At 38.6% G+C, this 21,312-nt stretch overlaps 1 protein-coding gene across 5 annotated transcripts in view; it reads right to left on the reverse strand.

The window, feature by feature from the left end:
• DIS3L2 (DIS3 like 3'-5' exoribonuclease 2) overlaps positions 1-21,312 on the reverse strand; it is a 354,056-nt gene that overhangs the window by 189,150 nt on the left and 143,594 nt on the right. For 4 of the 5 annotated variants that reach the window (XM_043445967.1, XM_043445970.1, XM_043445968.1 and 1 more), the window contains exon 9: positions 595-768. In XM_043445967.1, coding sequence (XP_043301902.1) covers positions 595-768 — 174 coding nt within the window. Of the gene's footprint in view, positions 1-594; positions 769-4,584; positions 4,738-21,312 lie in introns of those variants that run through there. The other variant, XM_043445971.1, reaches the window with a different exon arrangement.

Below are 21,312 nucleotides of genomic sequence, written 5' to 3' on the forward strand. Positions count from 1 at the left end.
AAAAACAGCCAAAGACAATATATAATCAAATAAGCACAGCTAAGTTTCAGCACAACTTTATGAATGCTGAAATTTGAATTTTATATAATTTTCATAAAAAATTGTTTCAATTTTTTTTCAACCATGAAAAAATATAAAAGCCATTCTAAGCTCACAAGTGCATGCAAGTGTGCTCAGTCATGTCTGACTCTTTGCGACTCCATGGGCTGTAGCTTACCAGGATCCTCTGTCCATGGGATTTCCCAGGAGAGAATACTGGAGTGGGTTGCTATATCCTTCTCTAGGGGATCTTCCCGACCCAGGGATGGAACCCACATCTCTGGTGTCTCCTGCATTAGCAGATGGATTGCTTACCACTGAGCCACCTAGGAAGCCTTCTTAGCTCACAGGCTGTGAGTAAACAGGCAATAGGCTAGGTTTAGCTCAAAAGGCATCACTGGCCAACCTCTGGTACAGAGCACTTGAGTTTCAACTGTATGGAACTTGAGTGTTGGTGGAAAGATGGCAACATCTGAGGCCAGCTCCTCAGAAAGTTAAGTCAGAAGACAGAAAGGTAGAAAACGTGTCATTCTTTAAAGGGTCTCAGATATTTACCTTAAATCTCTTCTCTTGCTGAATTCCTCTGGTGGAATTGTCCAAGGCAGGCCTTGAGGGAGACATTCTAAAACTTCTGAAGAGAAATCAGAGAAATCCACACCATACTCTGTAAGTATCCCTTCTGTTTCAGGCTCAATTTCACCAGCCTGCCCAAGACTCTTCGCCAGCTGCCTGTGGATGGGATGGACAGGAAAGACTGTGTTAGTAATGGAACGTGGGCAACCTGTCTCCTCTCTTAAGTTAAGGCTGTCTTTCAAACTCTCCTGCCCCTCCCTCAGCAGGAACACCATCACCAGTGAATGAACAGGGGCCAAGCTGAAGAGCTTAGGATACTCTTGTCTTGTTAACACCGTGATTACAGTGTACTTCTACCTTTCCTCAGGAATGCTGACCCACAGAGAAGGGCCAGACAGTCCTTTGTGGGACTCCTGTAGTTGTTTTTCACGGAGAAGTGAAAGCTTTTTGCCAATTACTTCTCTTGTAAACACCTTTAGAGACAATTCTGATCAACCCAGTTTGCTGTTAAATCACTAGTTTCACACTTCCTATACCTTACGTCATGCTCACTAGATCAGATCTGATGTTTTAGTTTATTCCACAATTCTACTCATTTTTGCCTTAATGTTTTAAGACATTTTGTCTGAACACAAAAGCTATATATATTCACTTTAGAGAAGTTATTAATAGAAAAGATAGAAATATACCAAGAAGAAAACTGAAATTATCTTTAATCCAGTCACCCAGCAAATGATCATTCACATTTTAGGGTCCTAGTCCATTAAAAATAAGACTGTATTGAACAGGACAGTCCTGTCACTATGAGTAGCATTCCATCTTTTAGAGAGCTGATCTTACTCTTTATCTGTGGGTCATCTACACATACATCAAAACTTATAACTCCCCATTCTTTTAAGTACTGGCATGCCACATACAGCCAAGTCTAAAGTTAAGTGGTGAATGCTGATAGTCAATAGGAAATAAGACATGAGTCTTAAATCAGCTGCCTTTGTTGAGAGTGTTAAGGAGACCAGAGTTGGCTACCTCCTCCACCGCACAGGTCTACTCATCCACCAGGGGGATCCAGGAATCTACCTTCAGTAAGTCCTGCAAGGAGTTTAGCTCTGGCATTAGGGCCTTCTCTGGGGCCATTTGATTTCTTTGAAGAAGATTCTGTTTCCTTATGTAAGGGTAGATGCCTGGCTACTAGAGTTCATAGGTGCACAGCGGGATAGGAGGACTGGGGATGTGGTTGCCTTATATGCAGACTTTTAACAAATTTTCAGCCTCAATACTGGAACAGGGCGGTGGTGGTAGATTGGTTGGCCCCACTTCTCATATGCCAGCCAAGAGACAGCAGCCCACTGCTGACGCATACACCTGCCCACCAGCACAGGCCTGAGGTGGCCTGTGGGCATTTCACATACAATGATGGCTCAGACCAGTACCTTCTTCTCAAAGGTAGGTGGTGATTTCCCACAATCACATCAAAAAGCCAAAGACAGCAAAAATACATGGGGAAAAAATGAAAGAAAGCTATCTGGTAGATCCACAAATATATGAAAATTAAATAACCCATGGGTTAAGGAAGAAATAAAAAGAAAATTAGAGAATATTTTGAACTGAATGAAATACAATATATCAATATTTGTGAGATGCAGCTAAAGCAGTGCTTTGAGAAAATTTACAGCATTAAATGCTCATATTAGGAAAGAAGAAATGTGTCAGTGAACTAAACTTCTGTCTTAAAAAACTGAAAAAAGAAAAGCAAATTAGATCCCAGGTAAGCAGAAGGAAGGAAACAATAAAGAAATAAAAATCAATGAGTAGAAAATTAATAAACAATAAAGAAAACCAATAAAATCAAAAGCTGATTCTTTGAAAAGAAAAGAAAATAGGTAAGTTTCTGGTGAGGCTGATCAAGAAAAATAAGGAATAACTTACCAATGTCAGGAATGAGAGAGAGACCATTATTATAGATCCTTTGAGCATTAAAATAATAATAAGGGAATTATAAATGACTTTAGGCCAATAAATCCAACAACTTGGATGAAATGGATAAATTCCATGAAAGACACACACTGCCTAAGACTAGTCAAGGAGATACCAACACTATATATTCCTTCATCTACTAAAGAAACCAAATTCATAGTTAAAAATGTTTCCACAAAGACAAAACACAGGCCAAAATGCTTTCACTGAAGAATGCTACCAAGTCTTTACGAAAGAATTAATACTAATTTCACACAAACTCTTTCAGAATATAGAATAGGACAGAACACTTCCTAACTAGTTTTATGAAGCCAGCATTACTCTGATACCAAAATGAGACAAAGGATTCATGAGATTACTATCCCTCATGAAATCAGACTTAAAATTCTCATGAAATATTAGTAAACAGCAATATATAAAAGGGTCAAATAATTCAAGATCTGTCCGATATTCAAAAATGTAATCTATTTAATTACTCAGCAAACAATGAAAAAACACAATCATCTCAACAGAATAAAAAAAAAATTTGACAAAATTCAACATCTAGTCATGATCAAAACACTCAGCAAATGAGTAATGAACAGGAACATCCTCAATTTAACAGTGAAAGTCTAAATGCTTTCCTCAAGATCAGGAAGAAAACAAGTTTGCTCTCTTTGGTTCGGATGGTACTGTTCACCAATAGTACCAAACATGGTATCAGAAGTCCCAGTGAGAACCATAAAGCAAGAAAATGAAGAAAAGGAATATAAATTAGAAAGACTTCCACACTGCATGGAAGTGGGCCAAAGGAGTATAATTCCCATTACAGAAATGAGCAGCCTCCTACTTAGACTCTGCTTCAGCTCAAGACTTTGAATGTGAAGAGAGTGACACAGAGACAAAGGGGTGCTCAGGATTCACTCACGGGGGCTACGGGGCCGCCAGTGAAAGCGGCGGTGCCAGCAGCGGCCGGTGGCAATGCTGTCCTGCAAGTGGTGAGAGCCACTGCCATCGCGGCCCAACCAATCCTGACAGAAGACAACGGCTGGACTTCTCGTTCTTGGCTTTCCAGGTTGGCCTTTGTTCCTACCCACAACTTTCTCAGGATGTTCAAGACTCTCACTGTTACTATGAACCCTTCAACATCTCTCTAATAAATTCCTTTTTCAACCCAGTTGTTTTCTCCTATTTTGCAACCAAGGATCCAGATAGTTAAAAATTCAGGTCTCACTAATTTTCAAAATGACAACTTTATTATCTCTGTATTATCCTCATTCACTAGAATGAAGTTCCTGTTGAGGATCTGGGAAACCTGTTGTCAACGCCTTTGAAGTTTAAAGGACATTTTGGAGACTGATTGGTATTTTGAAAATCAAGTGGGACATGAGTTACACCCAACCCTCTTAAAGAATTAATTATTCTCCCAGGTTCCTAAGGTTCTGTTCTCTACACACATTTCCTAATATGAACATGTTTGTCTGGTTCTTGGTGTAAGCATGAGAAACTAACTCTGGTTTGAAAAGAAGTTTTTTGGAAAGATACCAAAAGCTCACAGAAACAGTGAGAGACATGGAGAACCTGAAAAGAGGATAGAAACAAAAGAATTATGTGCTCAACCTCTAAAGTCTTGATTTCAGGCTAAGACGGAAACTCAGTGACTTCCTATGTATATCAAAAAAGTATTCTGAATCTATTGCAGCTTCCAGACTAAGCAAATAAACAAAAATCAAAAGGCAATAAATCACTACATCATTAAATTCAGAGTCTCACTAAGTCTCTGACATGAAAAGTAGGAATACTTATCAGAAGGAGTAAGCCTCAAGAGAACCAAACCATATATATTTATTTATATATGTATAGATATATTTTATATGATATATATATATTTCATATATATATGAAATACAAGATTAGGAAATACAAGATACAGGAAGATGCAGAAAGGTCCGAGTACCTTGGATGCCTAGTTCCAACTGACCTTTCATTGTCACGAATCCTAAGTGGACTCTGGTAGTATATCCACTCTAAGGGGTGGTCTCTGAAAACACAGTGGAGCAGAAACTTCCTCCCTGCAGGTAGAACTTGAAGCAATACATCCATGGTCTACTTTGGCTGAGGAAAGATGGCCTGATGGGCAGTGGCTACAAGTTTAGCCAGATGGATAGGGACCTGAAAGAAGAAAGATTGGAGGACTGGTGACAAAGACATCTGAGGGACAGACATGGAGAAATGGGCCTAGAGTATGGCTATTTGTGTTCCATGAGAATGCTCAGCATAAGACTCTCAGTGTGGGGGCAAGATGATCTACCTTGAGAATGTCAACCAACCCCCTTCCCCAGGCACTGCAGTGTTTGCTCAACGGGCATCAGAACAAAGTACCTGGTCGCAGGAAATGAGCTCCACACATGAGCTTCCTCCCACCAATGACAAACCAGGCCACCACACTTAGAGGATGCCAGTTTTCCAGCAGCAGCAACCAACTCTGAGCCTCCAATACAGAACCATGGCAGGAAGACCCACCAACCTGGTGAAGGCAGATGAAGTTCACTGAGCTCTTCTCTGATGGAGAGGGCAGTAATCTTTCTCCATTAAAAGAAACACTAATTCTAGGTTTGGCTTGACTGTCTTCATTTGTTCTACCCACCTTGCTTATATAAGTATCATAATCCATAGATTTATCAAATACTGTTCAAGCTTATTATGTTATCTCATTCAATATCTCATTCAAAGAATTTCTGTCTCAACTAAGACCAGACACAGAGAAAAGTAAGTAAATAAATATTTTCTAAAAAAAAACTATTTGCAATTCAAGTCAGCTGAGAGATGATTCAGAAATAAGGATTCAAGGGTAGCAAGTAATGATGTAAAGAAGATAATTATATATTATGTTGAGACACATGAAATTACCAATATATTTGACCATGTTTTACCTAGAAAACACAATTTCACATGATTCTCCCCCCATAGTATTAAAAACCGTGTAAAATAATTAACCATACATATAATCCAACAGCATACACAGTTTCTCGGAGAAGCATAAACAACAAAACAGATCATATAACATTTATTAGAGAATATGAAAAGAAACACATTCTGATATGTGGTAAGAGTCTCAGTAACAGTTTTTGTGAAGCTGCCATAAAACACAGTGGCCATCCTATTCCTACTTGGTGAGGCTGCAGTGGTCAAAACTGATTATCTTATGCTTGTAACAGAGGGCTTAAATGCCTGAACAGAAGGCATTTTGTAATATCCAACTTTAAAAATATAACACTAAAATCTAAGAACTCATTATTTGAAGATGGGGTGGAAGGCAGGAAGAGTAGCCATTCCAGGTGTTCTATTAAAAAAAATACTTCATGTCAAAAGGAAGAAACAGGCAAGAGAAATGGGAGAAAAATAAAACATATTTTACATGCATGTAGACACATAAATTACTAACTTGACCAAAGATATTAGCAAGAATTCAAAAATTTTATGAAAATATCACCACTAAAAAACAGCTCAAAGCAAAGATCCAAGTGCATAAGAAATAAATTTCACAAAAGGAAATAAAAACTAGTGTGATTTCAAAAAAAAAAAAAAACTAGTGTGATTTCTAGTTTTCTAACTATGTCTAGGAAATAGTAAATAAATAAAAAGGAAAAATAAAATTAATGAAGAACTGACACTATTTGAAAAAAATAAGCTCATAGAGAAAAGTCTGAAAGAAGTGGGAAAAAATGAAATTAGAAAGTATTATACAAAGAGTGTGAAAAGATTATAGGGAAAACAGATATGAAAGGCAGACGAAGGAGAACAAACTTTGGCATGACTTATATTCCTGAAGGAAGGAACTACATATATGAAACAGAAAGCATTTTCAAAAATATCATTTGGACCATTTCCCTGAAATCAAAGAAATTTTACAGACATGGTATACCATGTCTCAGGAAAAACTAATACAGAAAATTATCACTGAAGTTTGTGGACTTTAAAGATGAAGTTTTGGGTTTTTTTTTTTTAACACACAAGAACTCAGGGAATATAATTCTCACAAACCCTTTCTGAAAGATTACTAAGTGAAAACAATAGTCTACCAAGAGATGGAGAAATTTTCCAAAAGAAGACTAGTGCTAACATTTTTGCATTGTGCCTTATGTTTGGATGAAAACAAATGTTTTGTAAATGTTTGCCAAGTCATCTTCACTGACTTTTCCATCTGTATCATGCACACATATGTTATTTCTATGTATTTCAACATAGTCTCTTGTTTTGTACTTATTCTGCTCTCAGCGTATTTTCCTATGCTCTATCTTTATAGATAAGTACATAAGCACAATTATGACTGTGGCCACGGATTGGGTGAAAATCTGCTAAAGAAACCATTGCAAAACAAAGCAAAGTTGCATAAAAAATACTAGAAGGGATTATATGTTGTGCCATTCATGGTAAGAAGCTGTTTAATACAAAATAATTAGACTTCTGGTTGTCAAATTAAGTTTTGAAGAATAACAATATATATTACTGTATCATATTTATAAATGTAATAAAATAAAAAAAGACTAGTGCTGAGTGCTAGATCCACTTTCACTGGGGTGAGAAGGTAAAAGGAAAGGACAAAACTAAGCAGGTGATGATGGACCTAGTATTTGTCAGAACAAGTCACTGCAATCATCGGCCCTTTGCTGACATTTAAAGAAAAAACACTTTGTCTTTCATATCATTTAATTTTATTGTTGCTTTGTGTTCTGGCAATTTTTTTTCACCAGACTCTATTCTAAGTCCAAACAATCTTGAATTGTTCATTGAAATTGGAACATGGCTCATAAAGACGAAATTAAATTTTGATTAGGGCCTCCAACTGTGATCAATGACTCCAAGTTTCTATTAGTAGTAATTAATATTTATTTTTATTAACTTCCAGAAAACATTTCTCAAGTGCCATATTTGAATAATTATTATTACAGATATTCACTTGAGATGTATGTGATAGCTGCATAGACTAAACAGCTTGCAGGAGATAAAAATGTAACAGGCCAGCATTAAGAGCTCATGCATTCAGAACTTAGACGCCCCAGAAAGAATCATACGCTGCCTACTTATAAATTCTGCTGTCACTCTAAAACCCATAATGTCTTAGGATCTAAACAAAAGCAGAATCTAGTAGAGAATCAATTTATACATTGTATATTTTCCTCTTACAGAAGGATCTGTTTTATATTTTTTTTTCGGTTGTAAATTTTATTTTATATGAATACTGAAAGTAACTTTCATGTGTTAGAAGTCAAATATTACACCTTTCTAAGTAATTTCTGTCTTTCATTCACTATCTGCAAAGATGGAAACAGTTGCTTTAGGACAATATGACTCAATGTTACATCAAAATGTCTGGCCCACTCTCTTAAAAACCAACTTTATTGTTGTTGTTCAAGTAAAGAGATACCTGGAGTAACAGGCAAATTTGGCCTTGGAGTACAGAATGAAGCAGGGCAAAGGCTAATAGAGTTTTGCCAAAAGAACTCGCTAGTCATAGCAAACACCCTCTTCCAACAATACAGAGAGATGACTCTACAAATAGACATCACCAGATGGTCAATATCAAAATCAGACTGATTATATTCTTTGTAGCCGAAGAGGGACAAGCTCTATACAGTCAGCAAAAACAAGACCAGGAGCTGACTGTGGCTCAGATCATGAAAGTGTTAGTGCAAAATAAAGACTTAAATTGGAGAAAGTAGAGAAAATCACTAAGTAACTCAAGTATGACCTAAATCAAATCCCTTACAATTATACAGTGGAAGTGACAAATAGATTCAAGGGATTAGACTGATAGAGTGTCTGAAGAACTATGGATGGAGGTTCGTGATACTGTACGGGAGCGGGTGATCAAACCATTCCCAAGAAAAACAAATGCAAAAAGGCAAAATGGTTGCCTGAGGAGGCCTTATAAAAGGCTAAGAAAAGAGAAGTAAAAGGCAAGGAAGAAAAGTAAAGATATACCCATATGAATGCAGAGTTCCAAAGAATAGCACAGAGAAATAAAGTCTTCCAAAGTGAACATGGAAAGAAATAGAGGAAAATAATAGAATGGGAAAGACTAGAGATCTCTTCAAAAAAATTAGAGACACCAAGGGAACATTTCATACACAAATGGGCATAATAAAGGACAGAAATGGTATGGACCTAACAGAAGCAGAAGATATTAAGAAGACGTGGCAAGAATACACAGAAGAACTATACAGAAAATATCTTAATGACCCAAATAACCACGAAGGTGTGATCACGCACCTAGAGCCAGACATCCTGGAATGCAAAGTCAAGTGGGCCTTAGGAAGCATCACTATGAACAAAGCTAGTGGAGGAGACAGAATTCCAACTGAGCTATTTCTAATCCTAACAGATGATGCTGTTAAAGTGCTACACTTAATATGCCAGCAAATTTGGAAAACTCAGCAGTGGCCACAGGACTGGAAAAGATCAGTTTTCATTCCAATCCCAGAAAAGGGCAATGCCACAGAATGTTCAAACTACTGCACAATTGCACTCATTTCACATGCTAGCAAGGTAATGCTCAAAATTCTCTCTGCTGGGCTTCAACAGTACGTGAACCGAGAACTTCCAGATGTTCAAGCTGTATTTAGAAAAGGAGATATCAAATTGCCAACATCTGTTGGATCATCGAAAAAACAAGAGAATTCCAGAAAAACATCTACTTCTGCTTCATTAACTATGCTAAAGCCTTTGACTATGTAGATCACAACAAACTGTGGAAAATTTTGAAAGAAATGGGAATACCAGACCATCTGACCTCCTCCTGAGAAACCTGTATGCAGGTCAGGAAGCAACAGTTAATAGACATAGAACAACTGACTGGTTCCAAATTGGGAACGGAGCACGTCAAGGCTGTATATTGTTACCCTGCTTATTTAACTTCTATGCAGAGCACATCATGTGAAATGCCAGGCTAGAGGAAGCACAAGCTGGAATCAAGATTGCCAGGAGAAGTATCAATAACCTCAGATATGCAGATGACACCACCCTTATGGCAGAAAGTGAAGAGGAACTGAAAAGCCTCTTGATGGAAGTGAAAGAGGAGAGTCAAAAAGTTGATTTAAAATTCAACATTCAAAAAACAAAGATTATGGTATCCAGTACCATCACTTCATGGCAAACAGATGGGGAAACAACGGAAACAGTGAGAGACCTTTATTTTCTTGGGCTCCAAAATCACTGCAGATAGTGACTGCAGCCATGAAATTAAAAGATGTTTGCTCCTTGGAAGTAAAGCTATGACCAACCTAGACAGCATATTAAAAAGCAGAGACATTACTTTGCCAACAAAGGTTCATATACCCAAAGCTATGATTTTTTCCAGTAGTCATGTATTGATGTGAGAGCTGGACTATAAAGAAGGTTGAGTGCTGCTTTTGAACTGTGGTGTTGGAGAAGACTCTTGAGAGTCCCTTGGACTACAAAGAGATCAAACCCGTCAATCCTAAAGGAAATCAACTCTGAGTATTCATTGGAAGGACTGATGCTGAACCTGAACCTCCAATACTTTGACAACCTGATGCAAAGAACTGATTCCTTAGAAAAGACCCTGATGCTGGGAAAGATTGAAGGGGACGACAGAGGATGAGATGGTTGGATGGCATCACCGACTAGATGGACATGAGTTTGAGTAAACTCCGGGAGTTGGTGATGGACAGGAAGGCCTGGTGTGCTGCAGTCCATGGTGTCACAAAGAGTTGGACACGACTGAACAACTGAACAACAAATTCATGACATACTGACATGGTACTGCTGGTTCTAAAGCATAAAAGGACTATACAGCTCCTTCCTTAAGCAATGTATCTCCATCTTAAAGGCACTTCCTTTATGACTTCCATGGTGAACTAGGCCCACAAAACATAAAACAAACTCATTCACCTTCACAGAATACAGCACCAAGGCCGTGGAGCCATTCCTTCCCCAGAGCAGATCTCTCTCCTCAGAACTATTACTCTCCTTTGGTTCTATTTCCTTTCTGGAACATGCCTCTTTCCAGCTGTGTAACAATGCTTTAGGTACATCTCTTATTTATTAATAGATGAGGAGAATCATCCTAGAGGGAATATGCATTTCTTTGTTTCTGTATCTTACACTGAGACTTTGTTCATCTTAAGAGCCCAGTAAAAGATGGTTGAATGAATAAACAAATTAATGCTCTTGAGCCTGGAAAAATGTATTCTATTCCTGCTTGAAACTCCAAAGGAAAAGAAGAAAACTGAAGATGGTAAAATACAAACAAATAAAACCCAAAGACGTGGACCTAAGTAAACACCTGAGTCCTTTAATAACCAGCTGCCACATTAGCAAAGTTACTAATATTAACATATCAAAGAATCAAGAACAAGAAAAAAAATGCCTGCTACTATTTCTTTCACTCAAAATTGACCTGACATTACTAACTGATGTGGAAAATATGGCCTGTTTGTCATTTGATTTTCTGGAGTTAAAAAAAAAACCTAGAAAGTAACCTTTTAGCAGTAAATAATATTGAAAATACCTTTTCCTTGGTTTGTGAATTGTCTGTTCATGTTGTTAATGTTGACTTCTGAAAAGCAAGCACTTAAATTGCATTTTTTAGCTTTTTGGTGCTCGTGTATAAAGTTATAATTAATTTTTTTAAGTTATAATTAATTTTTGTGTATTAATCCTTTACCCAGCCTCATTGCTAAATCCCCTTATTAATTTTAATACTTTGGATATAGTTTCCTTTGGATTTTTTCTGTAGGTAATCTTATCATTGGTGAACAGATTTATTTCTTTCATTCAAATCTGTAAAATATTTCTTTTTCAAGTCTTCTTGAACTGGCAACTCATAATTAAAGAGGTGAGAAAACAGGCCAATTTAAAAAGAATGCTAACATGAGTGGGTAAAATTTTAAGAAAAGAGAATTACAAAGTCTCAAAAATATCACCCCAAGTATATTAAATAGTATATTTATAAGGGAAAATAATAACATTAGGAATCCAGGCAGATAGCTCCTTAGTCAAGTGATCAAGGTTAACATGACCAGTATACATACTGATATCATGTACCCACTGATACACTGCACTTCATTTTGTGGTATCCTTCTTAATAATGCTTACGCTCAATCCAACCATGAGAAAACATTAGACAAACACAAACTGAGAAACATTCTACAAGACTCCTGACCAGTACTCTTCAAACTGTCAAAATGGAAGACAAGGCTGAGTAATGGTCACAAACTGTAAAAACTACAGTGATATGACAACTGCAAAGTAGAATCCTGGACCAGATTCTCGAAAAGAAAAAGGGGGTTAGTAGAAAAACCTGTAAGATCTGAGTAAATTCTATACTTTATTTAATAGCATTGTACCAGGGTTAATTTCTTAGTTTTGACAAATATTCTATGATAAGATGTTCATATAAGGAAAAGATAGGTAAAGAATATATAGGAATTCTCTGTACCATTTTTGCAATTTCTGTAAATCTAAATTATCTAAACAAAAAATTAACTGTGGAAAAAATATGAGTAAAGATGCAAAGATAGTCTCTAAGAGAGGAAACATAGTGACTATAAATATATGAAAAGATGCTCAATCTCATTAGTAATTTGTTGTCATTTGTTCAGTTGCTAAGTCAAGTCCTACTCTTTACTGCTAGATAAATAAATTATATTTCTGCAAATAGAAATATTATGAATTAAAATGAATGAAATATATCAATGCATCTTGGAAACATAATGTTAAAAGAAAAAAAGGCAAGTCACAGAAGAATATGTGTAGCCTTGTATTTTTTATAAGGTTCAGAAACAAGCAAAACTAACACTTTTGGGGATATAAATATGAGCAAATTATAAGGAAAAGCATATGTCTGAGATAATGGTTACCCCTTGGGAAAACATTAGGGGTTAGGATAGAGAGGAATACACAGGGAGCTTCAACACTATTGTGACAGATGACTTAATCTGGGTGGTGAGTTCAAGGGTTGGTTTAAATACCAGAACTCACATGTATTCTTTTAACTGTGAAACATATTTTGCAATTGATGTTAATAAGTATTTTTAGAATAAGTATTTTTAAAATAATATTTTAAACAAATATATACCAAACCCTTAATAGTGGTTATTTCAGGGGATGAAATTCTGGAAAATTTTCACTTTCTATACTATATATTTTAAATACTATTAAGTGTATAGCATATATGTACTGGAAAAAATTTAAATTTTCTAAAAATTTTGCTACTGCAATAACAAATAGATGTGAGAAAGCTTTCCTAGTTAGAATAATTTAAACGATCACTACCTCAATTTTTCTCATTCACCAGAGTTCTTCCACAAATACTGTTCCCATTCACAATCCATGACATGACAACTGGGTCCTACTATAAAATTAATCAGGATAGAGTTGAAACATTTCTAGCTCCTTATAGTTGGGAGCTATATGTACATGTAAACATTCCATACAAATAAGCATTTTTAGGGTTCACTGTTCTGGGTACAGTTCAGTTCAGTTCAGTCACTCAGTCGTGTCCGACTCTTTGCAACCCCATGAACCGCAGCACGCCAGGCCTCCCTGCCCATCACCAACTCCCGGAGTCCACCCAAACCCATGTCCATTGAGTCGGTGATGCCATCCAACCATCTCATCCTCTGTCATCTCCTTCTCCTCCTGCCCTCAATCTTTCCCAGCATCAGGGTCTTTTCAAATGTGTCAGCTCTTTGCATCAGGTGGCCAAAGTATTAGAGTTTCAGCTTCAACATCAGTCCTTCCAATGAACACCCAGGACTGATCTCCTTTAGGATCGACTGGTTGGATCTCCTTGCAGTCCAAGGGACTCTAAAGAGTCTTCTCTAACACCACAGTTCAAAAGCATCAATTCTTTGGCGCTCAGCTTTCTTCATAGTCCAACTCTCACATCCATACATGACCACTGGAAAAACCATAGCCTTGACTAGACGGACCTTTGTTGACAAAGTAACGTCTCTGCCTTTTAATATGCTGTCTAGCCTGGTCATAACTTTCCTTCCAAGGAGTATAAGTGTCTTTTAATTTCATGGGTGCAATCACCATCTGCAGTGATTTGGGAGCCAAAAAAAATAAAGTCAGCCACTGCTTCCACCGTCTCCCCATCCATTTGCCATGAAGTGATGGGACCGGATGCCATGATCTTAGTTTTCTGAATGTTGAGCTATGAGCCAACTTTTTCACTCCCCTTTCACTTTCATCAAGAGGCTCTTTAGTTCTTCTTCATTTTCTGCCATATGGATGGTGTCATCTGCATATCTGAGGTTATTGATATTTCTCCCGGCAATCTTGATTCCAGCTTGTGCTTCTCCAGCCCAGCATTTCTCATGATGTACTCTGCATATAAGTTAAATAAGCAGGGTGACAATATACAGCCTTGACGTACTCCTTTTCCTATTTGGAACCAGTCTATTGTTCCATGTCCAGTTCTAACTGTTGCTTCCTGACCTGCACATAGGTTTCTCAACAGGCAGGTCAGGTGGCCTGGTATTCCCATCTCTTTCAGAATTTTCCACAGTTTGTTGTGATCCACACAGTCAAAGGCTTTGGCATAGTCAGTAAAGCAGAAATCGATGTTTTTCTGGAACTCTCTTGCTTTTTTGATGATCCAGTGGATGTTGGCAATTTGATCTCTTGTCCCTCTGCCTTTTCTAAAACCAGCTTGAACATCTGGAAGTTCTTGGTTCATGTATTGCTGAAGCCTGGCTTGGAGAATTTTGAGCATTACTTTACTAGCATGTGAGATGAGTGCAATTGTGTGGTAGTTTGAGCATTCTTTGCCATTGCCTTTCTTTGGGATTGGAGTGAAAACTGACCTTTTCCAGTCCTGTGGCCACTGCTGAATGTGCCATTAAAATCTTACCAAGGGAAAAGACCAGCTACAGGTAGCAGAAATTAAGACAAGAAGTCCTACAAATTGGCCCCTGTGCCTTAAAGAAAATTGGAAAGGTAATAGTCAACATTGGCGTTGCAAGCTGTTCATCCTCCTTTTCCACCAAAACTTCTCATCAAGTTTTAGCCTTAAAACTTGGCTACACACAGAAAGGCAGTCCCACCCTCTTGCAGTGATTGTCACTATCATTACCACCCTCACACACTTTCATGCATACTGGCCCATGTTGGAAACTCCATGAAAACAGATACAATGGTAGCCGATCCCTGAGAACCTGCAAGTGGAAAATAAACATGGCCACATCTAGGGCTCAGAACTTCAGTGACAAGACATAGTGAAAAGAGTGTGGCAAATGCTTGAGCTGTATTAATTTAGGTATTACTTTCTAAAATCAAGAGAAAAGAACACATCAATTCCCCTTTTATGGCTCACTCTTATGATGCAGCAAAAGTCAGTAAGTAAGGAATTGGGGATTTTAGAAAAAGCTTGGGCGGATCAGTAATGACAAAACGCGGAAGAGAAGCAAGGCTCAACAACGTTTGATTTTAGGGAAGGCCCAGAAGATTGACAGTAGAGTTTAACGTCAATGTGAAGAGAGCAAAGAGGAGGCTGAAAGCATTTAAGGGGTAAAGGAGAAGGCTGATGGTAGCTAAGGTTCTCTAATACTTTAATATTTTCAAGAAGATTGTGGATGAAGCTGACAACCATGGAAGAAGTGTTAACAATTGCACGTGGTGCAAGGAGGGAAAGATTCGGAAGCAAAGCCTGCATTAGGACTACTCTCTTCCACTCCTTTTATTTTTGCTCTGTTTGGAGCAAGATGCTCTCTCAGTGTTGCATACATAGCTTTTTCCAAAGCGGGTCCTCAGAAGCGACGAGGTGGAGCCCAACAGTCGCACAGAAAGAGCACCCTCCTCAGCCTAATTTGCTTCATGTCCATCAGCCAAGATAGAGTCACTCCTTTTGAAAAGGTCTTACAAAGTCTGAGTTTGGTAATACAAGTTTTCAGGATTATGTAACACAGCCTCTTCCTCAGGAGAGTCTTCAGACAACGAACATCCTCTTGAAAAGGTGAAATACTCTGCACAGGGGGAAAGACTGGATGGAGCTATTTTTCAATTTACTAATCTTATAGGCTATGCTTCCATGAAACAAACCAATGTATCCTGTTGCTTCTTTTCTACCAACCTAGTTACTGTTTCATCTTCCTAAATACATGTTAATGTAATGTAATGTCCACCTCCTAAATTTGTATCTACCTCATAAGAAATTTGGCATCTATCAAACCTGAATAGAAGAGTAAAAATATTTGCTTCTGTCGGTCAACAAATGTATCTGATGGTCTGATTACTGAAATCTTATGGGTACAAAGGCAAGAGTTGAAGAAGATACCAGAACAAACTCCCTTCCCCATCAACCACTTCCCGCCACACCACACATGTCATCAATCAGAACTCCCCTTCCCCTCCTTTCACCTCACCCAGTCCCTCTCTCCCATGCAAGCTGTTGTCCATTCCCTCTCTTAAAATGTGCAGTACTATGACATTAAGCCTGGACAATCCCATGTTAAACACCAAATTTTTCAACCATGCGACACATGCACTGACCTATTCATTTTCCTCTTTCTCAACCCTCAAAGCTACCAAACTTTGCTAGTTTATAGTATCAGTAAACTAAAATATGTCAGTTCGCTCTAGGTCAATTCATGCCATTGATCTTTAGTCAGTCTTCAATGTTGCCAAGAAACACTATTATGTTTTTCACAGTAGTTGCTGTAAAACTTTTCCATTTTCTTCAAGATTTATCTTTAAATATTCCAGAAGAAGAAATTATGACAAATCTAGGAGAAAGTGATCTTGGTATCTCCATGCTGATGACATCCTGGGAGGATAGGCTTGGACTGTAAACTCTAGACTTTAGGAGAGCAGATTTCACAAAGATCTGAGAAAATATAGGCATGAATTCCACTGTAAGAGTTTCTAAAGGGAAAAATGATTTAAGAGAGTTGGGAAGCTCTTTTTTTTTAATTAGACTTTTTATTTTGTATTGGGGTGTAGCCAATTAACAAACAATGTTATGATAGTTTTGGGTGACAGTGAAGGGACTCAGCCATACACACATATACAAGTATCCATCCTCCCCCAAACTCCCCTCCCATCCAGGCTGCCATATAACCCTAAGCAGAGTTCCATGTGCTATACAGTAGGTCCTCGCTGGTTATCCATTTTCAATACAGCAGTGTGTACATGTCCATCCCAAACTTTCTAGTTATTCCTTCATGAGAGTTGGGAAGCTGTTAAAACTGTAAGTCTGATTATATAATTACAAATCATTCCAGCAAGGAAGCAAATGTGGCTTTTTAAGTATCTTGGACAAGAGTTCTAGTACTAAATATAAAAAGTACTAAGTATATTGTGATGCATAACAAAAAGCAGTGATGCCTAAAAGCCAGTAAGAGTTCCTTAAGAACAGATTACCTTTAGGCCTTTGATAGCATTATAAGACTAAGATTCATGAAAGTGTGGCATGTGATCTATATACATACACACAGGTGAACAGAGCTCAACTGAAATCTCTCATGACTATTCCAAGAACAAAATAAAAAATAACTTTTTAACAACCATAAGTCTCTGGTACTGTAATACTCTTTGGGCTCACCTTAAATGGGCTTTCCTGGTGGCACAGATGGTAAAGAGTCTGCCTGCAGTGTGGGAGACCCGGGTTCAGTCCCTGGGTCAGGAAGATCCCCTGGAGAAGGAAATGGCAACCCACTCCAGTATTCTTGCCTGGAAAATCCCATGGATGGAGGAGCCTGACAGGCTACAGTCCATGAGGTCGCCAAGAGTCGGACACGACTGAGCAACTTCACTTTCTTTCTTTTCTTTTTTCGAAACTGGCACTTTGGTGCTACTGAGAGTGCCAGAGAAGCAATGCTTACACTGATGCAGGCACCAAGACGGATGGCCTCCTGAAGGCCCCTTCCAAAGCTACTGAAATTATATATTCTATTAATGTGCACTTTCTACTTAACCTTTCTGTTAAAAATTCCAAATTTTGGGTTCTCCCCCTGAGTTTATATACTGACTGGATGTTGTTATCAAGTGTTGATTTTGAAGCCACAGAATCTTGGTTCCCATCACCTTCTATTCTAAGCCACTTGTGTTTTCTAGTTTGATTTATGGTACAACATCTTGCTAGTCAACATGGCTAAAGACCCTGGGGTCACCAAATCATTTTCATCTACCTATCTGACCAGCCAGTAAACATTCACTGAGTATCCTTATCCTAAAGAAGCTCATGGCTAAGAGAGTAACTTACACAAGCAACTGTAATACAGAGCTATAAGAATGGTATTATTAGAAATGACGGGAGTGCCCATGACAGACGACTCAGTCAGGGAACACTCTGAGCAAATAATTGACTTAAGTTTAAAAGTTGAGTATTTCACTAAACACTACAGAGAGGAGAAAGCCACTGCTGAGAAAGGAAGTGCTGTGTGCAGAAGTTTGGAGCTGTGAACAGAGTTAGCAATGAATGTCAAGCAATGAGGCACAAGTGAAAGGAACAGCAAGAGATGAAGATGCTCTTGGTGAATCGTGATTAAATGCCATCGTCATTATCTACCCAGTCACCCAATCAGAAGCCTGAGAGTTCATTCAAGATTCTGTCCTTCTTCTTCATGCCCCATTTCCAGCTGGTAACCATGTCTGAGAAAATTTGCTTCTTCCTCTCCCCTGACTCTTTTCATTCCTTCTGCTTCCCTCTCTACAGCTCCTTCACTTCAGGTTCTGCCATCTCATCTCAGTGTGACGTCTGGCTTGCTTCCAGCCATGGCCCTTCCCACCTACTCTGGACTGCCAGTCAGAGTGATTCTTTGGCAAAGAGGCTTCCACTCTCCAAGAAACAACTCTAGATTTCTGCCTTCATCCACCTTCTCTACATTTTCAGAAAAGTATTTTATTCCTAAGGAAGAACATATAGCATTCTGCTTTGTACTATACATAGAGCTAAAATGACAGGCCATTCAATCCACGTGCTTTGTTCACATTCCACACAAGAGAACTGAGTCCCATGGTCCCTGATAATCAGGTAGTGGATTGTGGGACCTTGGACCCCCCCACCTCTGTTTAAAATTGTTGGGCAAATAACTGTCTCAATAGACCAATAAAGATTTTCTACTCTAGAAATTCTGTGCTCTAGACTTCAGTGTGTGATCTGCAGAGGACTGGCAGTACCATTTGGGGGCCATGTATGCTACTAAGCAGGTAAATGGCTACTGTGTGGAAAAAAGCAGAATAATACAGCTCATGTGCAGAACGGGGTAAAGAAAAGATACCATGTGGTGGCTGGACTTGTCAGGGTGGTTGAGACAGAAGCTGTGTTTCCTTTGCTACCTTGTTAGTTCTGAGTTCCCCATGAGACCTGCTACACTTACTGCCCTGGGTTTTAGGCAAACCACCAATTTCTTATACCAATCGCCACTTTCACTTCAATTAGTACAAGTAGAAGTCTATTTCCTAGAAAATAATTAACTATAACATTTATGTAAAGTCCTTCTGCATTAGGCTATAATTTCTTTAAAGAAACCAGGGCTTATTTTACCTTTGTATTTCTCACATAATACATAATACACAATAGCAGTGACTTACACATACGATTAACACCTGTCTTGTGAACTGAATTTAATTAATCTAATTTAATTTAGATGAAGTAAATGGCTTTGGACTTGGATGATCTGTGGCAACTGTATAGGTAGAAGTTCAATAATTCTCAAGGGTAGAGTGTTGAGGCAGAGAACAAATTCAAAAGGAAGGCACTTTGGTTAAACTTGGTTTTGAGGCGTGATTTCTATGGAAGCAAACCACACACATTCACACCCGTAGCAAGCACTACCTCCACGCTCCTGGTCAAAACCTAGTAAGGATGAGAAACGAAACCCAGGCAGTCACAGCACAGCACGTTCTGGTTGGGAAATGGTGACCTCAGCTCCTGAAGATCAGTAACTGATAGCCAGAACAAAACGGCAAGGCGACCACCAACGTGCAACAGCTGCGGCCTGCACCCCCCATGAGACAGACGTCAGCTGAGAACTTCATCGTGGAAACTTGCCGCACTTTACTTCTGAAGATAAATTTTCTCTTTTCCACAAAGACTTTTTAACAGGCTTACTTCCATGAAAGACAATTTTTTATGTCTTTATAGTAAGAAGGTAGAGAAAAAGCACACCTTTCCATCTAAGTAGGAGAATCTTCAATTTTTTGTATGTAAAAGATGATTAACATATGGTTACTATTTTAAAAATATTATTTTTCTGGATTCAGCAAATGTCCTTGCTGCTTCAAATACTCAACTCCTTTTTTGATTACTGTTGTACTTTACCCACAAGAAAACAGTTTTTGATGAAGTAAGGCTTCATCAAAAAAAAAAAAAAGAGGCACCTGAAGGGCCATTTGAACAATAAGAAACTCAGTCTGTGAAGATTTCCTGACTATACCCTGACTACACCCTTACAGCTCAAAAACTAAGAAAGTAGCCCAATCAAGTATATACAATGGGATATGACAGAAAGGCAGATAAAGACAAGGCTGGATTTCCTGCCTTGATGTGAAATGTTCCCTTTTCACTGCCAAGCAGAGTGTGGCGGGCACAACCGCCAGGGCCAGGTGGCACAGCCATTATCAAGCCTTTTGAGTGGATGGTGAGAAACTGGCAAGTTGCTGAGAAGGGCTATTTAGGGCTCAAGGGGTTGACGTCACTTTTGGATAATGAGTTAGGCTTCAAAATGATGACATTGCAATCACATCACTTGAGAACAGAAAAGAAAGTGCAAGTGCTCCTGAGTGTCTCTGAGAACATATCAATAGCAGTGATCTTCAAATCACTGAGAAAGTGGCCCAGGATAGTATATATTTTTTAAAATATATTTATTTATTTGGCTGCACGAGGAGGTCTTAGTTGCTGTATGCGGAAATTTTAGCTGTGGCATGCCAACTTTTAGCTGTAGCATGTGGGATCTAGCTCCCTAATCAGGGAGCAAACCCGGGCCCCCTGCATTGGGAGTGTGGGGTCTTAGCCACTGGACCACCAGGGATGTCCCAGGATAGTATATTTTAAATTGCATTATTAGGACACACAGATTTGACCTGCTTTACTTCACTAACCATAAAAGGCTAAGCAGAGAATAAACTTCATCAAGGCAGCACTTGGTGGCCATCCATTGTGCTGACACTCATAACCAAGAACCAGGAGGGTCCATCCTGTACAAGTTAGCTGACCAACAGCAAGGCACCAAATCAGACTGAGAGTAGCATCAGAGCAAGCTCTTCTAGCTTTCATGCCTTCATTTTCATTTCCTATGAAGCATAAACCAGATGCCACCCATAATAAAGGGCTACAGATATAGCTAAAACTTAATACTGCTTCTTTTTCAAAATGAACATCAATTGTAAGAAGGAAACAGGTGCAGCATTTGCTCAAACAGCTGGGTTCAGCAGCTTCTTCAGATGACAATGAGGTGGCTAGTGACGATGCTCTGTGGCTACAGAATCTATACTTAAGCTAGACTGGTTTCTGAAAGCTTCCCTAAAAACATGGCACCCTTTCCCCTGCTTTTGGCAGGGCGATTTAACGTTTAATGCTATTAAGTGAAACCTCTGAAGGGTTAGTCACTTAGTTATGTCCAACTTCTTGAGACCCCATGGACTGTAGCCCGCTAGGCTCCTGGATCCACGGGCTTCTCCAGGCAAGAATACTGGAGTGGGTTGCCATTTCCTCCTCCAGGAAACCTCTGAAGGATCAATACCAAAAAAGCACATCTTCAAACATATCCTTAC

This window comes from Cervus canadensis, chromosome 24, assembly GCF_019320065.1.
Source record: "Cervus canadensis isolate Bull #8, Minnesota chromosome 24, ASM1932006v1, whole genome shotgun sequence".
Taxonomy (NCBI): Eukaryota; Metazoa; Chordata; class Mammalia; order Artiodactyla; family Cervidae; genus Cervus; species Cervus canadensis.